The 24,551-nt window shown below is 42.4% G+C and overlaps 2 protein-coding genes across 5 annotated transcripts in view; both read left to right on the top strand.

The window, feature by feature from the left end:
- The first annotated feature begins 640 nt into the window (after positions 1-640).
- LOC135493417 (cyclic nucleotide-gated cation channel alpha-3-like) overlaps positions 641-24,551 on the top strand; it is a 33,628-nt gene continuing 9,717 nt past the window's right edge. The window contains exons 1-3 of one of the 4 annotated variants that reach the window (XM_064780752.1): positions 641-1,107; positions 6,060-6,165; positions 23,935-23,997. The gene's annotated coding sequence lies outside the window, so the exon portion shown is untranslated. Of the gene's footprint in view, positions 1,108-6,059; positions 6,166-12,175; positions 12,300-23,934; positions 23,998-24,551 lie in introns of those variants that run through there. The other 3 variants (XM_064780755.1, XM_064780754.1, XM_064780753.1) reach the window with 3 other exon arrangements.
- LOC135493651 (insulin-like growth factor-binding protein complex acid labile subunit) lies at positions 7,750-11,434 on the top strand. Its single transcript, XM_064781140.1, has 2 exons — positions 7,750-7,878; positions 8,289-11,434. The coding sequence occupies exons 1-2, from the start codon at positions 7,873-7,875 to the stop codon at positions 10,329-10,331; spliced, it is 2,049 nt and encodes a 682-aa protein (XP_064637210.1). The 5' UTR covers positions 7,750-7,872; the 3' UTR covers positions 10,332-11,434.

Here is a 24,551-nt window from a genome sequence, read left to right as displayed (position 1 = left end):
TGACCTTTCACCCTGTGCCATCTTTGAGGAGTCTCGAGCAAAGCATGCCTGATTACCGTTATAAGTTAAGGAGCGAAGATCGATGATGTCTCTATTGAGTATCGTGTAACGTCAATATAGCATGCTGTTGTATCGGGAATAAGTCATGTTTAATTATTAACCAGTCTGGTCAATAATCGCCTATAGTGCAATGATTTCGTTTGTTTAATGAGAAAGATCAGGCGCGCGCTGTCAAAATCATTAGCCGGTTACTGATTTGAGGGGCGGCGCTGTATAGTTCAACCGTGCTATGATAAATAGCAGTAACTCAACATTTCGGCTTATGATAAAAGAACCTTTGGGGAACTTCATGATACTTCCACAGTCTTACTCCGTGTCGAAAAGAATAATATAGATAATTGATTTCCCAGAATATTGGATGCAGCAAGGGTTAAGAGATTTCTTTAATTCATTGCTTAGCGGCAATTAGCGCTCTTTATCCCGTCTCAGATACCGCGCAAAGTAACATTGCAAGAACTGCTGATAACAGCATCTTCTTGTCGACTGAACAGTTTCCATGGTTACCGTTTGTTTTCACTTTACCACGAGCGTTGCCAAGGCATCTGGGAGTTCTCTGCTCCAATCATCAACGTCTAAGAAAGAGTCGAGAGAGAGCGAATTCTTGTTGATGTTTTGATCAGAAATCGACTTAAAAATTCCTCCGGAAATCTGTACACACACGTTATTCCAAGGGAGGGGACATTTCTTCTGTTCAGGATATATAAAATGTAATCAAATCGTGAAGAACGAGAGTGATTTATATGATTTTGGAATAGGCACTAGTTTGATGCAATGGATACGAACGGTTCTCTCCTGATGGCGCTACGACATCGCAACTGTTGCAAAATCGACAGCTACAGTCGCCATATGTAAAGCATCGTCCTTGGTATATATAAATGTCATTATCGTGGATTTGTGACAAGTATTCAAAAGATAACTTGAGTGTTTTGTTTGGCTAATTTGAAGGTTTACGGGTGTATATGTGTGTATTGGCTTACGGGATTACGGGATCACGAGGATACGAAATCTCGGGATGTTCGGTATCGTTCCTGAAGGAAGACACGGAAGGTAAAGTAGTGATACATCAGTGTTGTGTCTCGTCAAGTGGACATAAACATTCCTCTTCCCGTAATATGTACACAAAACTATTGTCATCAGCCAAGTTCCGATGTAATACTATGACACACAGGCTATCAGAGAAAAAGGTGAAGCTTCAGTTCTGATATAGCACTGCATGGTTCACAAACCCTGAAGGAGTAGGCCTATGTTAAGATGGCCAAAATCAAGTTCGGGTGACGTATCCGTATCAATATGTGTTGTTGTCTCATGACTTCCGGTACGTCATCGGAATCTATACGAATACGTCACAAGGGAACGATTTTTCGATTTGCCGAAGGTCCGTATTCATACTGGCTGATCTCCCGTAGGGTATACAGCTAGGGCATAATGTCATTACAAGTATATCTTTCATGTTCCCACGGATATCCTGTATGTATGACTGCCCTCACGTCTGAAATATGACCTTGCCCCTGGCAATGCAATCCCTCACGACCCTTGCGCCTCACTAATCAACTGATCTTGGGACTGATTACTGGCGTTCCATTCCGCGGGGTCATTTAGAGGGTAGAATTGTTATAACCTGAAATCACCATGGAACAGTCGGTAGGCCATTGGTAAGAGAGAACTATATTGTCTCCTTTTTCTTCTCACATTCCTGGTGTCATTTTCATTTTCTTGGCAATGGCGGTGCTATGAGCTGACTCTCCCGAATCTTTCTCATTTTCAAATATTTAATTGAGTGAAGTAACCACTTCCATCATGATGAATAACAATAAGCGGATCTCAACCCGTTATGATCTGGGCTTACAGTCATCTGTCGAAGCGTGTGCTGTAAACGTAATGACATCCTGATGTGATGGAGGGAGTCTGTGTCAGCGAGTATCGCATCCACAGTCGTGCCCTCGACGCATTATTTCGCCATTTTCCTTTGCTAGACAAAGGAACACGTGGCATGTTTTCCAAAGTAATCATCTCAGGTCTCAACAAATGCAAACTTTGAATAATTTCTTTCAGTTTATCTCGAAATGACCCAATGTAGCGTAGTCTGTAGCGCTCTTTGGTTGCTACAGAAAAGCTTTTATGGCTTCAGCTGGGGATAAAGCGCTTTAAGACAGTTGTACAGTATAAAGCGCTATATAAGAACTTACATTTGTTTTAAATCTGATCTCGAATAAAAATGTACCAAGTAGTTGGTAGCGTAGCTATAATCAAAAACTGTTACCGAAGATATCTAATTATTCTGATATAAAACACATAATCGATGCGATGATGATTGAATTCAATATATTTCTAGGTCACTAACTATGCGTCTGTGGAAATGAAATTAATTAATCGGGCATATTGACATGACAGTGGATTATGATAGATGCTATGGACGCAGAGGAGGAAATGAAATATGTTTTTGTTCGTATATCAACAGACGCTGAAATGATGTAATGAATAGGCTTGATCAGGGCACCACCGGTTGAAATTATGGCTGTGGAATAAAATGGAATACGTCATTTGAATAAATTTCCTCCAGGGGCAAAGAGTTTACGATGAATTATAGACTGGAGACCCATGCAACACCTTACAAGCCTTTTTATTTGCATACCTTCTTCGAAAGGAACTGTCGTGACTCGCTATGGATTACGCATACGTATTGTATTCCGATCAATAACTTACATAAAAACAGACATCTGGCGATCAAAGAGATCGATATGACCGCAACACAAGCAGATCAATCACTGTTACAGACAAACAGTGAGCAGAGTCAGCCGGATGGAGGCGGGGTTTGGTCGCACCTTTAGAACATGTTTTAACTGTAGGTGGGCAAGAAGAGCAACATGGAAACCGCCGCTGAGGACGGCATTTCCAACTAATGAAAATGTATTACGGTTTCTTCCAAAACTAAACTGTCGTGGTACACCTAGCCGATATCGCTGATGCTACATTTGGTGGCTTCATACTTGTAAAGCTCGGCATTGACAGTGGATCGTAGAGGATGTCCCATTTGACTTGGTGTTGGCTCATATTACCTGGTGCCCCGTAATTCCAAGGATTCATATGCAATTTTGATGTCTCAGTGCTGATCGTCATCCTTTTATAAAGTTTTCTTCTGTTGAAATATTTATCAACTTATAAACCAAGAAGATCTAAACCTGGGTTATGATATTACCTAGCTTTATGACCTTTGTTTAACCGTACAGAAAACAAGCCATAAAACACACATCAACTAAACTGTTCAGCCATTCTGCAGACTTTCCTAGCTTCCCGTTTGTCATATTTATCGATTTATTTATCAGTAGCATCGATGAAACGGGCGACATTCCACGAATAATGGTATATCTCGAGAAAGAAATGAAATATCATACCGTATGCTCAGCATATCAAGTGGGTTGACTTAGGCTCAGAGTACCTAGACAATATTGGAGCACTTGTGTACACGGACGGCCAGTTAACTCATTTAGACTGGGCGTGACCATCTCAAACCAACCCGAGTACTGAAGAAAAGTAATTTCTGGTATCTCCCAAGGAGCTGGCCAGCTGCTTGGAGAACACCAGGTCCCGAGCATTTAATGTACGTCTAACCAACACTATCCTTTCCTCATTCTCTATCTTCGAAGCATGAGAGTCAAACGACTACTACGATTCCATCGTATTCCATCCCGCTGCTTATAAAAAAAACCCACAATTGCCTCGGGCGAGCCAGCGTGCAGTTGTTTAACTCTGACTGGAGAAGGCTTGGAGAACATCAATCTTTCCAAGAGGACCTTTAATTGCCGAGTAATTACCAACAAATGCGATTTGGTTGTAGATCTATCACAGAACAAACACTCGGCGACGGAGCTTAGAAAAAAGTGGAAAATAATGGTTTGTCTCTTATTCATCAAGAGGTACTGGGCGGACGTCATGAAGAGCCTTGACTAACGGAAGAGGCTAGAGAAGCAGGTCCAGGACAGATTGCCGCGAAAATTTATAAATAGTTTGGGAAGCTGGCTTGACATCCTGACAAATCCGGCCATCGATCACTCGATATGTGTCCTCGATATGTTTACTCCCTCAATCAGAAAGATGCGTAAGGAGTAGGCCCTGTTTGCAAGAGGATGCTGCAAGAGGATGTTATAAGTTTCCCGAACTATTTATAAATTTTCGCGGCAATCTGTCCTGGACCTGCTTCTCTAGTCTCTCCTATCAACATACGGTTCCTCGAGATGGTGATTTGAATGGCGTTTTGATATTTCCGCGCAAACCAGTCATTCAACGTGCTGCTTGGCCTACATCTCACACTGCATTGCTTCATGCAAAAATGAAATCTGTCGAGATGTCTTCTAGTATCTCGCTCGATCAGAAATCCCCCGCCGTCGAAGTCTGGCATTCTGCATTCTTCTCTGAATTAGTTTAATCATCTCATTAAACAACGGATGCAGCTCTTCGGTGGGAATGGTAATGAATTGCTAACTACCATGTCACATCACAATGTAAATTGAATCTGAGACATTGCATTGCTGTTCTGTGTAATTTGCAAAAAGCATGGGCATTGAATCTTTCTGTCAAAATTGCCTCAAATCATAGATGAAGTGATTCTAACAGGAAGAAGTCCCGCAGCCATTCCTTCTTCGCCTGCACCTTTAAACCACACTGCAAAATACTACACAGAACAATGTTGTTTATGGGCTAGCAATGACTACAGAATATCAACTTGTCCACCGAATGCTATGTAATCTAACAGTCGTTTGCCGGATAGACTACGAATCCATCAACGCCAGGAAGTTGGCTGTCCTTCCTATTAGTATCATTCGTGATAAGCTTACTGATCTCACCGTCCACTGGGTCGAGGTTACTGAGCTGATTTATACTTACGTAAGCTCGTTCCAAAACATGCTAAACGAATTGATGATAATGTTCATAAACCAGTGTAGCATGACAGCCAGCTATTTGTCGAAAAACGTTGGTCGGTGAAATTAAAATGAGAAATACATAAGTCATAATTCTGACGATCTATGAATGTTCACAGTTTGATCAACTGCCCAATGACTAAAATCAGACGAGTATCCCTATTAATAACCCAGAGTTCTTTCAATATTTCATAGAGAGCTTATTGGCATCACCTAATTGACCACATACTCTTGCCTAAAAATCAGTTTATCAGAACAAATAGGTGAACTAACTTGTTACTGTGCTGGTTGCCATGGTAACGGGCTAATCATCTGCCCGTATGTTATTTGTGAGGCTGTATTTTGTAATCCGACCTGGGCCAGTTATTAACTATTGACGACCATGATTATCCACACTATGATAAAACGTAATAGGCTCTTTACTAATGGTCATGTGATCGATGGATACCCAGCGTCCGGAAGAACATATTCGTATGGGACAGCTACTTCATTTTGTAATACACTATTTGATGGTGGCATTGTAGTTACCAAACCTTCATCATGGATTAATAACAATGTCAATTCCGTTATTTTGGAAACACTTGAAATTGGTTGATCTACCGCATTCAACATTGGATGACAATGACGTGCATAATGTACTTTTATACATCTGGTTAAAAACCACTGCGTGACATCACTTCAGCATATCATACACGGCAGGAGATGCATGCAGATTTGTCATTTCTGTATTGCATTGAAGACGCCGACATTTTGGTTGTAGAGTGAAAATTCCCCGGAAAATCTTTTAATACTTAATTTTACCGAAAACGGATACTGTTCGCTGGCTGCAAAGCCTGGTGACTTGGGATGGATTACTGAAACAGGGAGGCAAGATATGTCTTTCACATAGTTTACACATTGAATCAAGTGCTCAGACTCTCCGCAGTTGTGGACATGTTTTACCTTCGACTTGTTTTCCACCAGTTACACAAATTCTCGTCACGTAATCCCATCTATTCTTCAGACTGTATGATGATCTATTTCAAAACAAACCAATCTACCTCTACCTGAATGATTTGCCGCAGTAACTGTTTTTCTCTGCAGATGATGGACTTGATAAAGTACATTTGAGTCTCACTGGAACTATCGCAAGCAAACGTATTTGGATTTATCATCAACTTTGATGAGTGGATATTTTGGCTGTTGTCAGGTAAGGTTTGATACTGATGTATCCATAGATGTCGTTCTAAATGTTCGTGACAAACTACAGTGCAATCCCACCATTTGATGTCTCGTTCGTATTTCGCTTTTTATTCCAGAAGTACAAACTCTGAGTAATTTTATCTTTTAAAGCTTACAATAAGTTTGTGACGCTGGTGTTTCAACATCATCAACATTTCGAGTGCCATTTCCTTCTGCATGTCTGCTTTGGCCGCGATTAAATAGAGTTCACGTTGTCACTGTTCACCTTTCATGCGTGACATGAAGAACCATCCGAAGAGCGGGCTACATACGATTCACGATGTCACCTTTCAGACCGATGTCGTAATTTCAAGCCCAACTCGTGACTCGTGAAACATGACAAGTGACCACGTGAATCCTTTATAACTCCGGCCTCACTGTCCAAAACATGGTTTTTGCCTGATGAATGTACTTGTCTCTTGCTTAATAAAGCATCGTCATCACGAGTACGTGGTCACCACGCAGCCTGGGCTATTACTCAACAACGGATCACGATCGTTTGTTATCTTGCGGCACTGATTGATATGAAAACCAGACGAATGTACGTCAAGCAGATTAGCTGTTGCGGGGGACTTAGAGGTGGCCATGGGGACAAAGCGTTTATTTGTCCACAGGCGATATATATTTGATATTTCGTTGGTGGTGATATGAAATGCTTGCTTATTTTGATTCTCTTCCTATAGTACCACGTTCCGACCACATCACGCTTGCCACTAACGGCCAGGGAACAACTGGTAGAAACGTTACAGCCTGCATATCATAGAACGAGAACCACAATATACTCAACCATATTCGATTCAATCAAAAGATAAAACGATTTACACCGAAAGTGTATTTCCTAAATTTCCTGTTTAGCTTCAATGAATCAAGATCCAGGAGCAACAGTTGAACTCACGCTGAATCCTCTTCGTCAAGGTCACTCACATGCAAATCCGTAGCAGGCAGTCCAGGGCTACACAGGCGAAAATATTTGAATGTAATTTCCCTGTTTACAACGTCTTAAGGCCATGATAGTTGCCGTAAATTTGATTCTCTGGGAGAATACTGGAGGCAAACGTAGCAGTAATTAGAGTAGACCGTGATTGTTCATTTGAGCAATGTGAGGGTGTAATCGAGTTGAAGTAAGTACTTGTATCAAATTCTAAAACCAGGCAACGCTTTTCGGACTTAAAGACTTGCATTTGAATATGCATATTTCTGAGGAAAAATTTACCGTTAAGGGGATTTATGACATCTCTTTTAAAACCTGTCTTTTAATCAGTTTTGAATATCGGTAACGTTGACACCACATTTCGTTAGCGTTCTCGTCAATACTTTCCAAACCTCTCAATTATGACCAACTCTACTAAAACCATCACCAACGATTATACATATCATCAGATATCCATTCCTGGTTTTCGAAAGCGAGATCATGACCTCAAATGATCAAGATTGGTAACGTGATCATCCATGTCAGTCATGAAAATCATGAATGACCCACTTAACTGAAAGGAAGTTCTTCCTAACAATACCTTCATTGAAACCAAAAAGTGGTGATATCCCTTCTGTAGGTTGTGTCAGTTAACCAAGTTTCATGTGAGTTGGCATGTTTAGGAACGTGCATTTAGGATCGAGTTCTGGTAGGAACGGAAGGATATAGATTAGCATCGCTGATATTGCAAAATTGTTTATTCCAATGGCGGTAAGTGATGTGATACTTTGTGATCTACATAGAAGAATATAGCCTATGTGAGAGCAACACACCACTGTACTCTTAACTGATCAACCTTTTAACTTAAAATAAACCATGTTTTGATAACCTGGGTAATAATGCAAAGCTAACCTAGAGCGTATTGATAATGCAAGTACAGTAATACGGAGTCATCCAAGAGCTAACTCTCTCTGAATGTTTTGCTGCCTTTTTTTGTACTTGGCTCTCTGTCCAGTGCCTTTGTTCGACAAGGTATTCACACTGGTCCTACGTTCGCGTGGTGGCCGTGGGGGCAGGGACCCATCGAAAGCCTTTGTCCAGTCATTTGTATTAGTATCAAAAGAACGCACGCAACAACAGATAACACCGGAACACCCTTATGAACTGCTTTCATTCTACAGGCGTTTGGACCAGCCCCCTTCTCGGGTATTCTGTGGCTTCCTCTCCTACTGGCCTTCACTCTTCATCACCATCATCATCCAACATCGGCAAAGACCTCGACCAAGGGGGATTCGGCTGAGTATGCCGGTCTTCGAGATGGATGGTGTGCTGTCCGCAAAGGTGGTGGCGGGTTGCTGCTCGACTGTCTCAACGCACCATTCAATGAAGTCCTTCAAAAAGTCCGTGCGGTTGGTAAAGAAATAGTGTCTGTAAGCGCCAGACACTGTTGGCCGAGAACGGCCGTTAGCCTTGATGGATCCGTTTTTATAAACAGTACAAACCTGAGGGAAGTTTCCCTTACGGACTGCGCTTTGGAGAATATTGCAGATGGTACATTTTCGAGACTACGACACTTAAGGAAGATTATCTTACATTCGAATATAATTGCTGCGTTCACAGCAGAAACATTTTCAGGTCTTGGTAATCTTACAAAACTAGACCTAGACTACAATCAGATCTTGACTCTCTCAACGAAACCATTTGCGAATATGATAAACCTTGAAATGCTGAGCATGGACCATAACAAGATAACAAGGATAAGTAATGACACATTTTATGGCCTCTCCAAACTTAAGACTCTAAGTCTTCGATACAATTTGATTGATTCTATCAATCGAAGTACATTTAGTGTGCTTCGTAGTCTCACGGGACTTCTGTTAGGCCAAAATAAACTTGAAAAAATCACGAATGGAACATTCCAGGACATCGCCAACATCACACAGTTAAGTCTATCTGGGAACCCTATACAACATTTAGACGAGTCTGCATTTAGCGACTTACCAATGATTACACACCTGGATCTGTCTGACATAACTGCATTATTTGTGAACGATCCTCAACTGTTCCTTTTCAAGGGGTTAACAAAACTGAAAGCTCTTGACCTGAGCGGGGTATTGCTGACTTTCTTTCGGAGCAGTGAACCTAGTATTTTGTTTCAGGATCAAACTAACTCACTGAAGGAGTTATACCTTCAGGGCACCGAGCTTACCAATGGCCTCTTACAAATGTTAAAGAACCTAACACGCTTGGAAGTGCTGTTCATATCTGATAACCTAGTCGGGTATATCAAGCGTACATCATTACCAAAGCTGGCTTGGAATGGCACTCTCTACCTTAGTAGGAACATCATTTCTTATATTGACGACACGGCATTTGAAGGGATGCAGAAGGAGTCCGTGAAATTGGACATGAACCCCCTTGACTGCAGCTGTAAACTTGCCGCTTTTTCCCGCTGGCTGCGAAGTTCTAAAGGAGCTGTTGTGGCTGACCGTCATCACGTCCTCTGTGGAAGTCCAATTGGCTTATACGGAACTAAGGTGATTGAATACGACCCGTATTGGTGGCAGTGTAGTGAGTATATGCCTCTGGTTGCTTTGGTGTTCATCGTTGGATTCCTCCTGATAGTTGCTCTGATAGTTCTTATCGTTTATTGTAATCGGATCAACCTGAAGCATTGGCTGCTCGAAAGGCGAGTTGTGTCCATGCCGACTGAATCAAACCTGGAACCACCGACTGAAAGCGCTCCTCTCCTAAACCCAGCCATGTGCAGGAATTCGGTGAGACAGGGTAAAACTGGTGCATACATAATCCACGACATATACGAGAGGTCCATGCTGGACTGGGTGAACAAGTACCTAGAAGACCAGTTATTCAACCATCCTATGAAAATCACTCTCCAGTTCCCGGCAGGTCCTGAGGTAATTCCGCTGTGGAAACAGATCAAAGACTTCAGCTTCCAGGTCAACTCATTCCTCGTCCTCGTCACCGACCAATTCCTGGTGAACCATTGGCCGGAGATTGCTGAGAAGAGCAGTGTGGAGAATATCATGAAGTGTGTGTTCGTGCTACACGGGAAGAAGGCAAGTGAGCTGCCAAAGGAGATGAAGCGGTTGCAGTGTCCGTGCTTCCAGTGGCCGGAAACTGGCACACGATTCACGACACTGGAACGAGAACGGGATCAGTTCTGGAAACAAGTACGTCTCGCAGTGAAGGCGACCAGCTAGGGTGATACACCATTACATCACAAATGAATATTCAAGTCTCCCATTGTGAGTGCAGTGAGCTTTGGCAGCCGCTGTTCAGTACTTAGCACCCAAGAGAATCTTACAAGACAATGCATTTCAGGATTTAACTGGGCAGTTATCAGTTGACAGTCTCATAATAGTCTAGCCTATTTCCGTATCGAGCCATGTACAGTCATTCATCCAAGCGCTGTGTAAGCATGGTACCAGACTGTGCGTGACTTCTATACAGCATATTGTACAGTTATAAGTTAAATATTCAAGTTCAAGCATGCAGAAGTTACGACAGGGATCAATAACGAATCAGTGCATGCAAAAGCAACTAGGTTCCTCATCTTGTTCACTTTTGCTTATGACCTACGATTGTTGCCTACATTGATGACGCTAGGAGTGATACCGCCTACTTATCGGCCAACAGACTAGATGGTCGACGTATATCGTTCAGAATCTGCAGAACACCACGTTAATAAGAGTGACTCCGCAAGTGGGCTCCCCGGTCGCAATAGCTTATTTCCTTCCATCCCCAGGAGAAATCTGGCAGTATTAAACTCCTTTATCATTCCTTGATCCAGCAGCCATCATTTCGGAATGAATCAGGACATTGTCAGTGGTGCTTTGCCATATTTAGCTGTCGAAGATCAAGAATTCTAACGTTATGTGAACGTCTACAGGTTTTATTAAACCGCTCAATCATCCCAAATATCTACGTGCTGCCCTAGTGAACCAGAATGAAATTCAATAATTTTGATTTGTTCATCCTCATTGCGTCCTTGTGAGGATAGAAGGATGGGCACGTGTAGTCATCGTATGGTCTGTTTGAAATAAAAATTCGAAACATGCAAAAGGAAGATGTATGAGTTCCTCTGTTGATGTGCAGCGAAATGTTCACAAAGATCCTTTGGCTGGAGCATCGGAAATCTCGGATAGTTGCGCTGCATAATATAAAGATAATATGATTATTTTACAAAGGACATTTTTATCGGAGATATATATTGAAGTAGTAACTCGTTGTAGTTGTTGTTAACAAGTACCAGAGATTGGACATATTCCTTCCTGGCTGCAGATCACACCACAGTAGTACACGAATCGCGGCAGATTCTCCGATCATCGATGTCGTCTGCTTCTGAATCAGCTGATCAATTGAGCGGGAAATCATTGATGACAAGAGAGCCGACCCACACCATCTAAACTCATCCACTATTATGATTGGTTACCATGGTAACCTGTCATGCAGATCCACCTTCGCGGCAGAAAAGGGCCCGGTGTAATTTGGTCGGACGCATTTCAAATATTGGTTGAAATCGATAATGTTATCAAAATGATGTGCTCCTCATCTAGAAAATACATCGTGGGTAGGCCTATATCCTGCTTGTTTTTATTCAGCAACATGGCACACGTGCCGACAACCTCTTTGATCTTGCTCGACGGACGGGCTGTGGACTGCATGAAATCCATCATAATGATACAGTCATACAGTTTGTAAGCTTTCCGCCTTCTGCTAGGGAACTTATGACACTGCACAACATCGGGCTCTCCTCCTGGGCGAAGAGGCCCAATAAAATCGACTCTGCTGCAGCCGCACTAAACAAATCGACCTGTTGTCATTATTGATGAAATTCTACATGTAAACGAATCCTCTTTTTGTGCATTTATTTTCAATATTCTGACGCAACTCAATCCTCCTCCCACGGACGACGCTTCCCATTTGCAGTTAATGGTGCAGTGAATCACAGTCTGTGTACATCCCCGATCAATACGACACTCTAGTTCAAATGATGACAGTTCGACATGGGGTCGTGATGCAGGGGCCCCGTGGTCATCGCGCATTGAAACTGGAGTACCAGTGCATGAGGGTGGAAGTACTTCAGGATTACACAGGATATTACCGCTGATTTGTGTAAGGATAACTGTATTCTGTTGATATTCAAACCTGATCGGGTGCTTGACAAGGTAACGATATTGATCATTTTTAGATAGTGGTGTATTCCCCGTGTATTGATTGTACTTTGAATGTCCCAGCGTGTTGTTATGTTCACTTTCATTAGCTATGTGCACCATTTGTCATTTAACTGTATAATGACATCTCGCACGTGTGTTCGCATTGGAAACATGGTCCTTTGAGGTTAACATCAATGACTCTACTTCTCCATTTACAAAACAGATCCAATGCAGAATGCATCCCAGCGATTAAAATCGCTCGTTACTGGTCGCTTTACAGTCACGGATAGCCAATAACTCTATTAAAAAACTGCTGAGGAATATATGTATCCAAAACTTTGTTACAATACATAGGTCTGACGCAAGGTTGGCCTACCCTTGTCTTATTTGCTGATCGTCAGCAGACCATCAGTGCTTTTCCAATGTCCGTGTAGATTGGCCGAAATCAACTAAGTGTGATTGGCTCATGACATGGCAGTCTCGGACAGAAGGAGTTCCGTCATCTTATTGGATGATGATGTGAACTTAATATTTCAAAGATATCTAAATATCTAGCTAGCAACACAATGACACCGAACCGATTTAGGTGTTACGTAAATCCTGACAAATATGTCTGGAACCTCTGTGAATTATATGGTGACTTGGACTAATTAGCTTATTATCTCAGCTAACTCCCCGCATTGTGCGGAAAATGCAAAAATACCTCGCTCTTTCTTGATGAAATAATTGATATTAACGATCGAGCTATTGCTAACGAATGTTTGTTGTCATTTGGCAATGGCAACAGTTGTCATGTTGGCATGGTAACAGGAGTGACATGATCAAAAGGTGGTTTATTCGTCGCGAGATTGGGTAAGGGTGATCTACTGGCAATGACGTTCTGTTTCGTCAGGAAGCAGTCTCCATATCATACAGAAAATACATGTACATTGTACTTGTTTTAGTCTTAACAACCTGTTGCCTCAGTAGCATAGAAGAACATACCTTTTAGCAAATATTTTGTACCTTTGCTGTCTAGATTGCCAAATTTCGATAGCTCGTTTTCGCAGGTGGCTTACCATAGGCTTGGACTGGTTCATCACGCTTCTTACATTATCCTGGTATATAACAGTAGTTTTTGCTTGAACCTGAAACTAGGCCTTTTGATTCTTCAATATGTTACCTCTTCTTAGTAAACCATGTGGCCCGGTTCAATGAGATTCCCTGGTCACTGCCTAAGATTGCTTTCTCCAGTATACGATCAAGCTTACTCGAGCTGGCCTTGTCAATAGTCTTGACAGCTTTCTCACTGATGCCACGCTGACAGATACTTCATCATTTATTAACTGAGCCAATACGTGTTGAGATCCGCTTTCTAAGCTTGTTCGGAAATGAACTGGTCGTACTCCTGTTAACCTTACCTCAGAAGACCTTGTCAAGAATGCTTTGCCACTAACACCTCGGTGACAGACACTACGCTTATATCTGGATTGTCCAAATATTGATATAAGTTTGGTAACTCCTGTGGATAAACAGCATTTAGTTCGATTTTGTTTGCGCTGTTAGGTAGTTCCGGTCAGAAGTATGCAAGTATTGAGACAGAGAATTAGTAAGACGGAACTCGATAAACACCATTGCTAATTACACAAGTGCTTGTACATATATATTGGTAAGCATGTATCAATACCATGCAGCTTCGTTCTCGATGCATCTTTCTACCAATATTGTTGTTTATTGTTGATGGTATCCTCGTATTTCCCAACAACGGGTTGCACATCGAGTTTGGGTCCTCCATGGTCGCCTTGGTTCCCATCTCTCACCTTTGTTACAGAGTGAAGTAGCATCTCAGATATTGATCAAATACAAGCATGTTCTGGATCGAGTATCCTGTTTGTTGAATCTAAACACCATGACAATGTATCTTGGTTGTTTGTCCGGCAGGTGCTTCCGGTAAGGGAACAATGGGAATATTGGTGATGCTCAATTGAAAGGAAGTACAACATGATGGCCGATTCTCAATTGATGTGCTAGGCAAACTAATCGAAGTTTAGGCTGTGGATTATGTCTGCAGACACCTCTTAATAGCAATTATCACAGTTGTATCAGTTTCAGCGGCCTACTTTGGCAGACGTATGCGCAACGGGTAAGATTCGCCAGTTTTTCACATAACTGACTTACCGATTGATAAGCCGTTACTTTCGTAGAAACAGAGAAAAACTTCAATCCAATGAGAAAAGAACGATGATACAGCGAACTCTACAATCTGCTTGTTCAGCCGGAGTCCAATGCATTGCAGTATCTGTGTTCGTCCGGATTCCCGAACTTAGTCTCCGTATCACTGAACACGATCAGATCCCATCTATTGCCTATTGATTGCCAATTGATTATGGCTTACGGTCGAGCACAATCAGGTCTCTGTCATATGGTGCACACAAATATAAATTGGTTATTTCCGTAGAATTTCATTGTGACTTTATCTTGAAAGAATCTTGCTTTCTTAATAGTTTGACTCCAGAAAAGTCAAACATGATGAATCTATTTTTGTTACAGACACACTGGATCATCTCGCCACTCACTACTGATAGCGGATATTAAGTGACTTGTCTCATGTTCAATTTGAACATGTTGGCCTAGCAGTAAACGCTTCCTCTATCTCGACAGAATAGCAAGTCTGATACAAAGCGTGTTGAGCTCATGCAAGATTGGTATCTCATAATATTACAGTGACAAGCAGGTGATCCGAGTATCGCCTTCAAAATGCTTCCTGAGCCTCTATTAGTTCTGACAAGTAACCACGCTCGAGTCGAAGAGGATGTCCTTTTCCCTCGGGCTCCGCTTTGAGAATGAGATGTTCTGCCGCTACAAATGCCTTGGTTAAGAGTTGGCAGCATGTCTGCTGATATCGATACGCTGAGCCACTCCTCGACATTTACCTGGCTTACTGAAAGGAATCAGTACAGCCCAATCTATCTGCTGTTGGCGTTTGTTGCACTCAACGGCGCCGGAAACCTGTTGGGTATATGCCTGTGCTGGAGTAGGCTATAGGTTGTTTCAGGAACGAGTCGAGTAATTCAGTTTGGAGATCTTAATCTATGGTCATTGGTGTCTAAAACAATACACCTTTGTCTGTCGTCAAACAATACACCTTTGTCTGTCGTCAATGAACGATTTCGTGGGATATTGTTTCCAAGGCATATACAATCATGTACATGACTGTATAGGTCTACAGGTTGTGGTGGTACGTACAGCTGGCACTGGTACAGAGTCAAATGCAGGAGTGAATGAATGAGTGAGTGAGCGACTGATTCCTGTAAACACCAACTTAAATGTAAATCTGCCTTCTTACCAACTCTTTCTCAGCACAGTCTTTAATGCCCAAATCCCATTTCTGTGTTTGATGTGCTTATTAGCCATCATTCTGTATACAACGGCGGACAATGCCGCAATCAAGCTAGAGGCAGAATGCTGATAGAATCATGTCACAAACATATTTATGGATAGTCAAATGACGACTGTATCCGTTGATTGCATTACTAAACCGACGCTTTCTTATATACTCGTAAAGTAATAGCGAGAGAAGTGGAGGGCCTTTCTAAAAGCAAACGCAAGCCAGGGATTCGATCACCGATCATGAGGATTGGGATCGCCCATTCATTTCGGTTTCATCCAATTCTGATCGAGGTTGGCTGCTTTCATAGTCTCGACATCGATGAGAGCTTTGAAACAGGAATATGAAGTAGAACCCCTAGTCCTATCAGTTACCAGTACACCACACACCTCGATACTGGTAGATCTCGTGATATTCGGGTAGACGGTCGCTCCGTTCAATGCAAAGTACCGGTACCTAGAAGCACTTACAATGAGGACCACATTTTGGAGACCGAGTTGTTGGAGTCTAAATGGTTGTTTCTAGCAGTTGAAGTTTTTGCCACACTGTCTCTTCTGTCACTGAAAGCCTTTCCTCTTGTCACTGAAAACCGCGAGGCTAATCCTCTTATACATCAGAGGGTATCAATCCAGGGATCGGAAATATAAGATTAAAGCCGTCCTTGCCGATGTCTTACTCACTAACGGAGTCATTTTATTAGCGGACCTGACTTTTCCGTGGCGACATCTCCTTCAGTTCAGCTCAGTAGATTTCGACATGTTGGTGACTAACTTTTATTCAGCAACCGCGCCCAGATATTACTAGACAGGGGTGTCTCCTAACATAGTTGATGACATTTGGTCAAGGTTTGTTCATAATGCATGGGTTCCAGAAGCTGCTTCCTTCTCTCAGATATTGCCACATATGACGTCATTAGTCAGTACCGTTGTTTGATATTGGATGACCATCAAAGCAAATCGATGAAGTGCTGTTATAGGCAATTGGCTGTCTGTCACTGGAGAAGTGACAGGACTTGCTAAAACGAGCCATGGAAACTCAGCGATTTCCTCCCATAAACAAGTGTTAGTGGAACGAGTACTTAATACAATGGATGTACGGCTTAGCAGTGTCATCTTGAATTTGCAGTTAAGTTCATGTTCTTATAATGGTCTAATGTCAAGTGTTTGCGGTCCAAAAACACCGTCTAGGGTTTACAGCATCCCCGAGTGTCGAATAATAAATCTCATTTGAAAGCCTGCCTCAATTCTTTGTGGAGTTCTGTCGACGTTTGTTATTGCCTTGCAAACAGATTACTGGTGTTCTATTTCGGGTCATGTCATCCAGCGGATGCTCCGCCATAATGAATTTCCCACTACACGAAACCCTCTGGATTGCTCTCATAACCTTTCATCTCTAGCCCTGCCTCTAAATCATTTGTGAGGCTAATGTTGACTTGGTCAAACACCACGATAGTCTCCTTCATCAACCAGAGCACTTGGCCGCCTCCTTAGTTTTGTGCTCGGCAAATCAGGATGGTTGCGCTGCATGGGGATTCGGTAAGGCTAATTTACCGCAATGACCACCATCTTCTGCTGTGATAATTCACGATGAGGGAAATTGGTGGAAATTATCAGTGATCGATGCAACGTGGGGTACCAATGGTGACCCGGTTGTTATGGCCATTCCACAAAGATTCTGGCGGTTAAGATTGTAAGGAAGAGCAGCTTGCAGTGTATGTCTCGTTTCGGATCACATTGTAAGAGATTCACGGCAATTTCGGAGAAGAAATTTGCTTTATGAAGAGTATCAAATATTCTGTGAAGGACGACAAAAGGAAACACCCCCTTCGACATACGCATTATGATTTTCAGATAATTGCGCGGAGGATTCAAAAGGACTAGTAGCGTCATCCGATTCAGAACACAACAGTTGGTTGTGTTCATATACGTCTTATCTGTTCTTATCCTCACTGATGTCCACATCCCATCGCACAAGACTCTCACAACGATTATTTGAACAAAGCCGTGTTTGTCTTTGCAAGCAAGACTGGCAGCTGGCCAAATGATGCTCTACATTTCCCCGTTCTTCGTCGCATATAAATCGATCCGAGGCCTAGACGCTCATGACAGTAGCTTACTACAATGAAAATCAATGAATATATGCAATGTATAATGAATTGTCTCCCACGCTCTGATAAAAGGATGTAGGGAAGTTTGTATTGGTTTAAAAAGATGAATTACGTGGATGTTGTTGTCCTAAAGCAAGATGCGTTCGTAGAAGTGGAATGGCAATTGAAAAGAGTAGAGCATATCGAGAAGCCGTGTCGTTTTGAAATCATTGACGAGAAATAATCGAAAGATATTACGGCTTCGATACCTACCAGTACCACATTTACCAAACCGATACAGCTAAGCCTCGACTCAAACCACGGAAAATCATCATCGACAGCCTCACCAGGTCACCACTCTCTTCTATCAGGCCGGGGTGAATCAGTTAGCATTGATATGTTCATACCTCAACAATGAAATATAGATTAGCTGCTCCGATAACAGTGATTCTCTTTGACTAGTGCGGCAGAGCACACTGTAATTAGGGCCCAGTGAAAGTAAACGCTAGCCTTAATCCCATTCACGGAAAACCAATATCAAATATAAACATGATAAAGGATGGGGACCGTGCAGGAATTCGCCAATCGAAGCGGCGCCTGGGTTATTATGGAAGAAAGGATACCAACACAGTGTTTGAATATAAAAGAATGTCACTAGATTCACCTGTTGCACTTCTGTGATTGATATTCTTGTGGCCATGTTCCAGTGCACCTCAGTTAACTGATTGAAGCACTTAGCCAATCATTCATCATTGGTAATTCTAAATGATGCCAAATCGTTGCTTCTCCCTGCAGTGTTGCCTTGTGTATGGTAAGTCATTACTGACTTCTCATTCCGCTCAAAATCAAACAAGTGGTGTAATCTTTCGTTGCTGGTCTTTTTCATCTTTCTCTAGATTCAGAACTAAACTGAAACATTATCTGTCGTCCTTCTTTCATGCAATACCCCAGATGTAATCGTGCGCACTGGATGATCGATATATTGTCCAAAGCTATTATCTTAAGATATCATTGAATGAGATAAAGTAGATTTGCAGTGCGAATCTGACCGCGGTGAGCAATACGTTTGTTATACTATCAACTACGTCGACGACAAGATTGCCCTAGGCAGTATATCGCATGGTTGCAGAGATTGATTTATCCAAATTGTGTTATTTAGTTAATCAAGGGATCAGAATACCATTATCCTTTACCTTATACAGCCTTTGGGCAAGTAGGCTGCTGCCCGGCAGGTGCGGAACGTGTCATCACTGTGGTAACCAACCCGACGAATGTCACCCTCAGGGAGCCCCAGCCAAATTTATCGAAGACATCGCCCTTGAAGACAGCTCATTGCGGCCGTTATCAGAGTGGCTTTGAGGCAATGAAGATGTCTGAGATTGATTTCATCATGTCACTGCTACTGCGTGTCATGTCCTAGCTACTGGATAGCCCACAAGTTATTCCTTCAGGGCTGTTCATCCTTTTTAGTCTTGCCACTGGAAAATCCTGATTCCTCTGTTCCTATACCAAGGTTGATCCATGTATGCCATGGCTGCAGTTTATGATCATTATTTCAAGATTTAGCTCAGCATTCAGAGACTTGTTGCACGACAAAACCTTTCAAATCAGTCGTTAAGTTGACATCATGTTATCTCCTACTGTCTCTCTCTCTGTCTATTTTGCGTAAACAAGCACTGAACATCGACTCCGAACAACATCTAATCCATGAGCTGCAGTTTTGTCTTGGGAACAATAAATCCGTGTTTTTGTTGTTGGATAACGGTATTCGACTGCAGCCGTCAAGGCAGAACCAATCGATCATGATAATATCGAGAGTACTGACTTGACGCCTGGAGTTTGTTCAGACAACAAAGCTTTCTTTGAGCGATTAGCACGTTGGGACTAAACCGCGGGAGAGATAGGCTGTGGAGACGAAACGACAGTGATGGCAATGGTTACTCTGTTTGTAGCTTGTAATGTGATTATAGCCCGGGAGGGGGATATCTCGTTGACGAACAACACTGTAGTAGGAGTTGATTGCTGCTAGTTGCTTTCGAAATAAAACTAATGCTGTATTTAAGTTGCTCGAGTTGCTTAGCTAATAGAAACGACGATACCCGGTTGATCTCGAATGTACCATTGCAGGCCTAGATTACACTGTTGTCATGTTTTACCGTAGGGAGCCTTTGAAATTTGAAAGACAACATTTGAACCTTTTCTGTCCGACCCGGCAGAATAACCAAAGATCACCAAATCACGTATACGGATCTTCTGGCACTTACCTCGGTGCTGGTACGTCATTTTCTTCATCCATCTTGTTCCTGATATGATCATCTAAGACCAAACACTCCATCTAACTTGCGTCAACACACGAACAACATGAGCAGCAAACTCAGACCAAATACTCCATCCGACCCCACTCAACACAACAACCTAAGAGCAGCAAACATAACCACGTTTACTTCACCAAACCTAATAAGTAGTAACACATTAGGTTTGTCTATAGCGAGCCGGGCTTGCCAAACACCAACAAACTCGTCAATCAATCTATATTATGGCTTGGACATCAATCATATTTCAATGGCGATAGTTTGATTAAAGGATTGGTGCATACAACCTGATCTTTGGTTTGCAAATAGTGGCACTGGTAATCTGAGTCTGGGGTGATGACGATATCAATCCACACTGTACGGTATTGGCGCTAGTTTAGCAGACCGGCAATGTCTTACAAAAAAGGGTCATATGAAAATTCCTCCCTGAGGCGCCAAATTGTCCTGTGCCCGATAGCTTATAGTTATGGTTTTCAAGTTACTTCTCATCGATGAATTTCCCTGGTGACAAGAATATTGGTCCGATGTATTTCACTAAGCCTCTTAAATTCTCGATATTTTTGAAATATTGACCTCTGGGCATGCTGGTATTAGTGCCTGTAGCCTGTCGGTTTTGAGGGTTAAGGGGTGAAATGTCGCCAGCAGCAGTGTCCAGCTATCAAAATATGTATATATGAAACAAGGAGTACGTTTCTCCAATATGAAAATGTCACGAGGAGTGACCTGCCTTAGGGGGATTGAGCCAGCCTGGATCAATGGGTTGCACGACAGTTGATTATTAGCCTTCCATCCAATAAATAGGACCATGTACGCTTCCAGAGCTAGGAAGCAGGCATGCGGCCATCGGCTGGGGAGTGACTGATTACATCATGGCTAAACAGGACGGTGTACGCTCCAGAAACTAGGAGACAGGCATGCGGCTGTCGCCAGGGTTATTTAACTGTAGCAGCATCGCTTAATTGGACCATGTAAGCTTAACTCGCAACTTCAGCATAGCTTCCTGAGAACATGTCGACCTGAAAAGAGGAATATGATCAAAAAGTAGACCGTAAAGGATATAGGTAACTTGTATGGCTTCCAGCTCAAGGCTCAGTGAGGAAGATATAGATACAGAACACTAATGTAGACTGGGATCGATGGATGTGATAGCGTTAAGGAAGATGGGGATTCAATAGTCTTGTAATACGATATGGGATCTGATACTGCAATGAGAGAAGGGAGGAAGGAACACCTTTCCCGTAATGCTCCACTATACGTATGAGCCTGTCGTATTTGTCTTCGAATAGTTCGGATAATCCAATGCCGTCTAGTGGTGTCGGATATTCTGTTTTGTACCTTTGTGAGCAGGAGTAGGGGTGGAATGAGTGCAGGGTAATGCCGTCTGGCATTTTGGACACAACCATAACACACACTGAAGGCGATAGCGATAGGAATCTGTCCAATGACACATTCCGTGGAAGGAGTTAATGTCCTTGTGGCTTTATGACGTATTTATATTCGTACGTGTGTAACAAACGTCACTCAAGAAGACGAGCAAAAATAATTTCTTCTCGCTTGAGTTTCGCTATGGCTACATGTATAGTGATTCTCAATATTGTTATCTTGCCTGTACTCCTGTGATTGAGTACCCTTCAAAGAAGCAAAAACCTTTGTAATCATCTGCGCTGCAAAGAATTGTGGATATCCTTTTCCCTTGTGAACGCCATGTAACAAAACCGTTGGGCACAATGATAGAAGGATATCGCATACGAAATTAAATATTTTTTTTGTGTGTGTGCTAGGGTGGCTATTCCCGTTGGCTCCTTTATACAGGGCTTGCATAAACCCAACGTCAAGCCTTTGGTACACGAAAGTCCATAGAAAGCCCAAATACTTCTATTCTTAGAGTGCACTCATCTACACGAAAACGAGCTTCTGGTCAGCGATACAGCTAGAAGCTCTACACGACATCGAGACACGAAAGCCCAAAGGCAGCATACCAAAGCTCCGATGAGCAGGCTGTTTGGTGGAGGTATCATTTGTATTGACGTTTCGCCAAGGCACCGGTGGATGGCTGTGGCGTTGATATCTGCTGTGTTGACGTTTGGCCAATAAGATTAGAAAAGGAGAAAGGTAATGTTCAGCGAAGCAGAGGAAGTTGTTGAAGTGTTGAGGATGGGTGTAATTGGATTAATGTGGTGATGATGAGGCTGACATTGGTGAGGAACGGCTGTATGCCTTTGGTTCGTTTTATCATCGAGTAAATGAACAGCCCAGCCCAGCCTTTTACAAGTACCGTCCGAATAGACGACCTTCCCTTGTAGCAACTGCCAACTATCATCTACAACTCTTTTTGACACAAGATCGTCGATCGACACGGTTGTGATTCTTACCGGTAACGGGCCTCAACAGATTGATTTGCAACAGTATGAGAGTACCACAGCTAAAAGAGGCGTCTATCGTCAGTTATCATTCGCGTGTCTTGGTTGCCAATGCTCTTGATGGTTGAAAGGTTCAGGGAAAGGCTATCTTATCGACAAGCAAGTCATGCAATGCCTCCAAGCATACGTACCGAACAAGATGTCATCATCATTTGACCGCCAGCTGTTGTTGAAATCACTTGACCTTCATTTACCCAAACGTATTGGTCTTAATAGTCAAATGATGGCGCCCATCTTTGTTCACACAGTGACCACCGGGTCTGCTTTGAGGAGGCATGTAGAAATCATTGCGAAATTCGATGTTTGACACTGATATTCCTATGAGGGTTGGGTATAACGAATTTAGTAGAGAGGTGGACACGAGGTTATAGCGTATTACTTCTTCTTTTACTTCATCGTATTATGTGACGTTAAAACCTCCGATTCTGATTAGCATTGCCATGTTTTCGCAGAAACCCGGTATCACATTATCCTTTGTCGTCTTCATTGCGGAAGAAAACAACATTCATGATGGAGCGAATTTGGTTTGCATATGTTGATTATAACTAATCATTCATACACTCGTTTCCTGATAAAGGTGGTTATCATTTCGTTTGCCAGGAATCGCTAATAACCCTTCCGGTAGCCGAATTGGATCTAGTCTTGCCGAGTTTTTGATGTTGAGTCTAGCTACAATTTCATTTGAAGCATCTTTCTACCAGCCCGTGTTAGGTAGTCTAATGGTGACTTGGCGACCGCAGCAAGTGGCTATTCACGGCAAGCTTTTATGTCTCAAGGGATCAACTTCTCATGACTAATTGCTTGCAGAGGTGAACTCGGCACTATTACTCGTAGACACGAAATCTGATCAATTTACTTTCTCTCTAGATTCCTGCTAAATCACGTATTAACGCGGAACCTATGCAGGAAACGGGGGCATTACCAAGTCGCTGATCAAACCGTTATTCAAATGTCCTGTAGTTTGCTTGGGACTAATGGTTGCGGGAATAACAAATAACTAACATCACAGAGATTAGGGCTTATCCAGGTCGGATCTGACTTAACTCTTTGAGACAGCGACGTACATTTCATGCTTTTCATCAACAATCAGGCGACAGGTTATAGTGTATAAACCTCAGGCTATCTTGGTGGTTTGAGGATAATTCCACATTATGAGGTTCAAAGTGAAGAGCGGCTGCCAGTCCGTTGCAGTCGTCAGAATGCTCCTTCAAATGCTTCCTGTTCCCGAAGTTGGTGAAAGTTTGAAATGGTATGAAACTCTTTTGCCTGCTGTGCGTGATGCATGAACTTACATGTAGGAGCTGAATTTGGTGATGCCAGCCCGGGTGCGTCCTACTGGGAATGATATAGCCGGACTTCTAATGTCCTGACCACGCTTATATGTTGGAGTATCGTGGTGTCAGGAAATGTGAGAAGAACTTTTCAGCCTGTTGATAAGTTTCACTTCTTCTTCTCTTTGTAGGCTAACCGTGTGATATCTGTTCCCACCTCAGGGAGTTAAGCTTATTGTGATAAATAATATACGGTATGTACATCACACTTTCTCTTTGTTTAGCAATATGATAGTAAAAACATATTACTTCGTGACAATCCGCAAATAAAACTGTCAAAACCAAAGTCCAATAACGTGCAGTAGCATAATGTATGTGTCTAGTTTTTAATGGACGACTAAGCTACGAAAGGCGAGCTGGAACTAGATATAACCAGACACCAGTAAGTGCCGATCAGCATTGATAACTCATTAAACAACAATGGACGCAAAATGACAATTATGATTTCAATTTCGTGAAACGGTCTTGATCAGCGAAACCAATAGCAAGGGCAGATGTCCTGGCAGGCTTCTCTTTGACGAAACTTTGAGGAGCATTGACTGTTTCGTGATAACTCATATGGAATTAGATCTTCCGCTCGAATAAATAATTCAGGCGCCGAGAATTGCAAATCACACCATGCACTTAATCAGGAATTATACTTTCATAAGAAATATTGCCATCAACTGGTCCTCCATGTGAGGTTTCCATAGTAACGTTACCGTGTAAACAAATTAGTTTTATGATTCGAGTTCATTGAATTCGTTAT

This window comes from Lineus longissimus, chromosome 9 (assembly GCF_910592395.1).
Source record: "Lineus longissimus chromosome 9, tnLinLong1.2, whole genome shotgun sequence".
In the NCBI taxonomy this organism is placed as follows: domain Eukaryota; kingdom Metazoa; phylum Nemertea; class Pilidiophora; order Heteronemertea; family Lineidae; genus Lineus; species Lineus longissimus.
The sequence above is the reverse complement of the archived record's forward strand: the minus strand, read 5'-3'. Positions and strand labels throughout refer to the sequence as shown.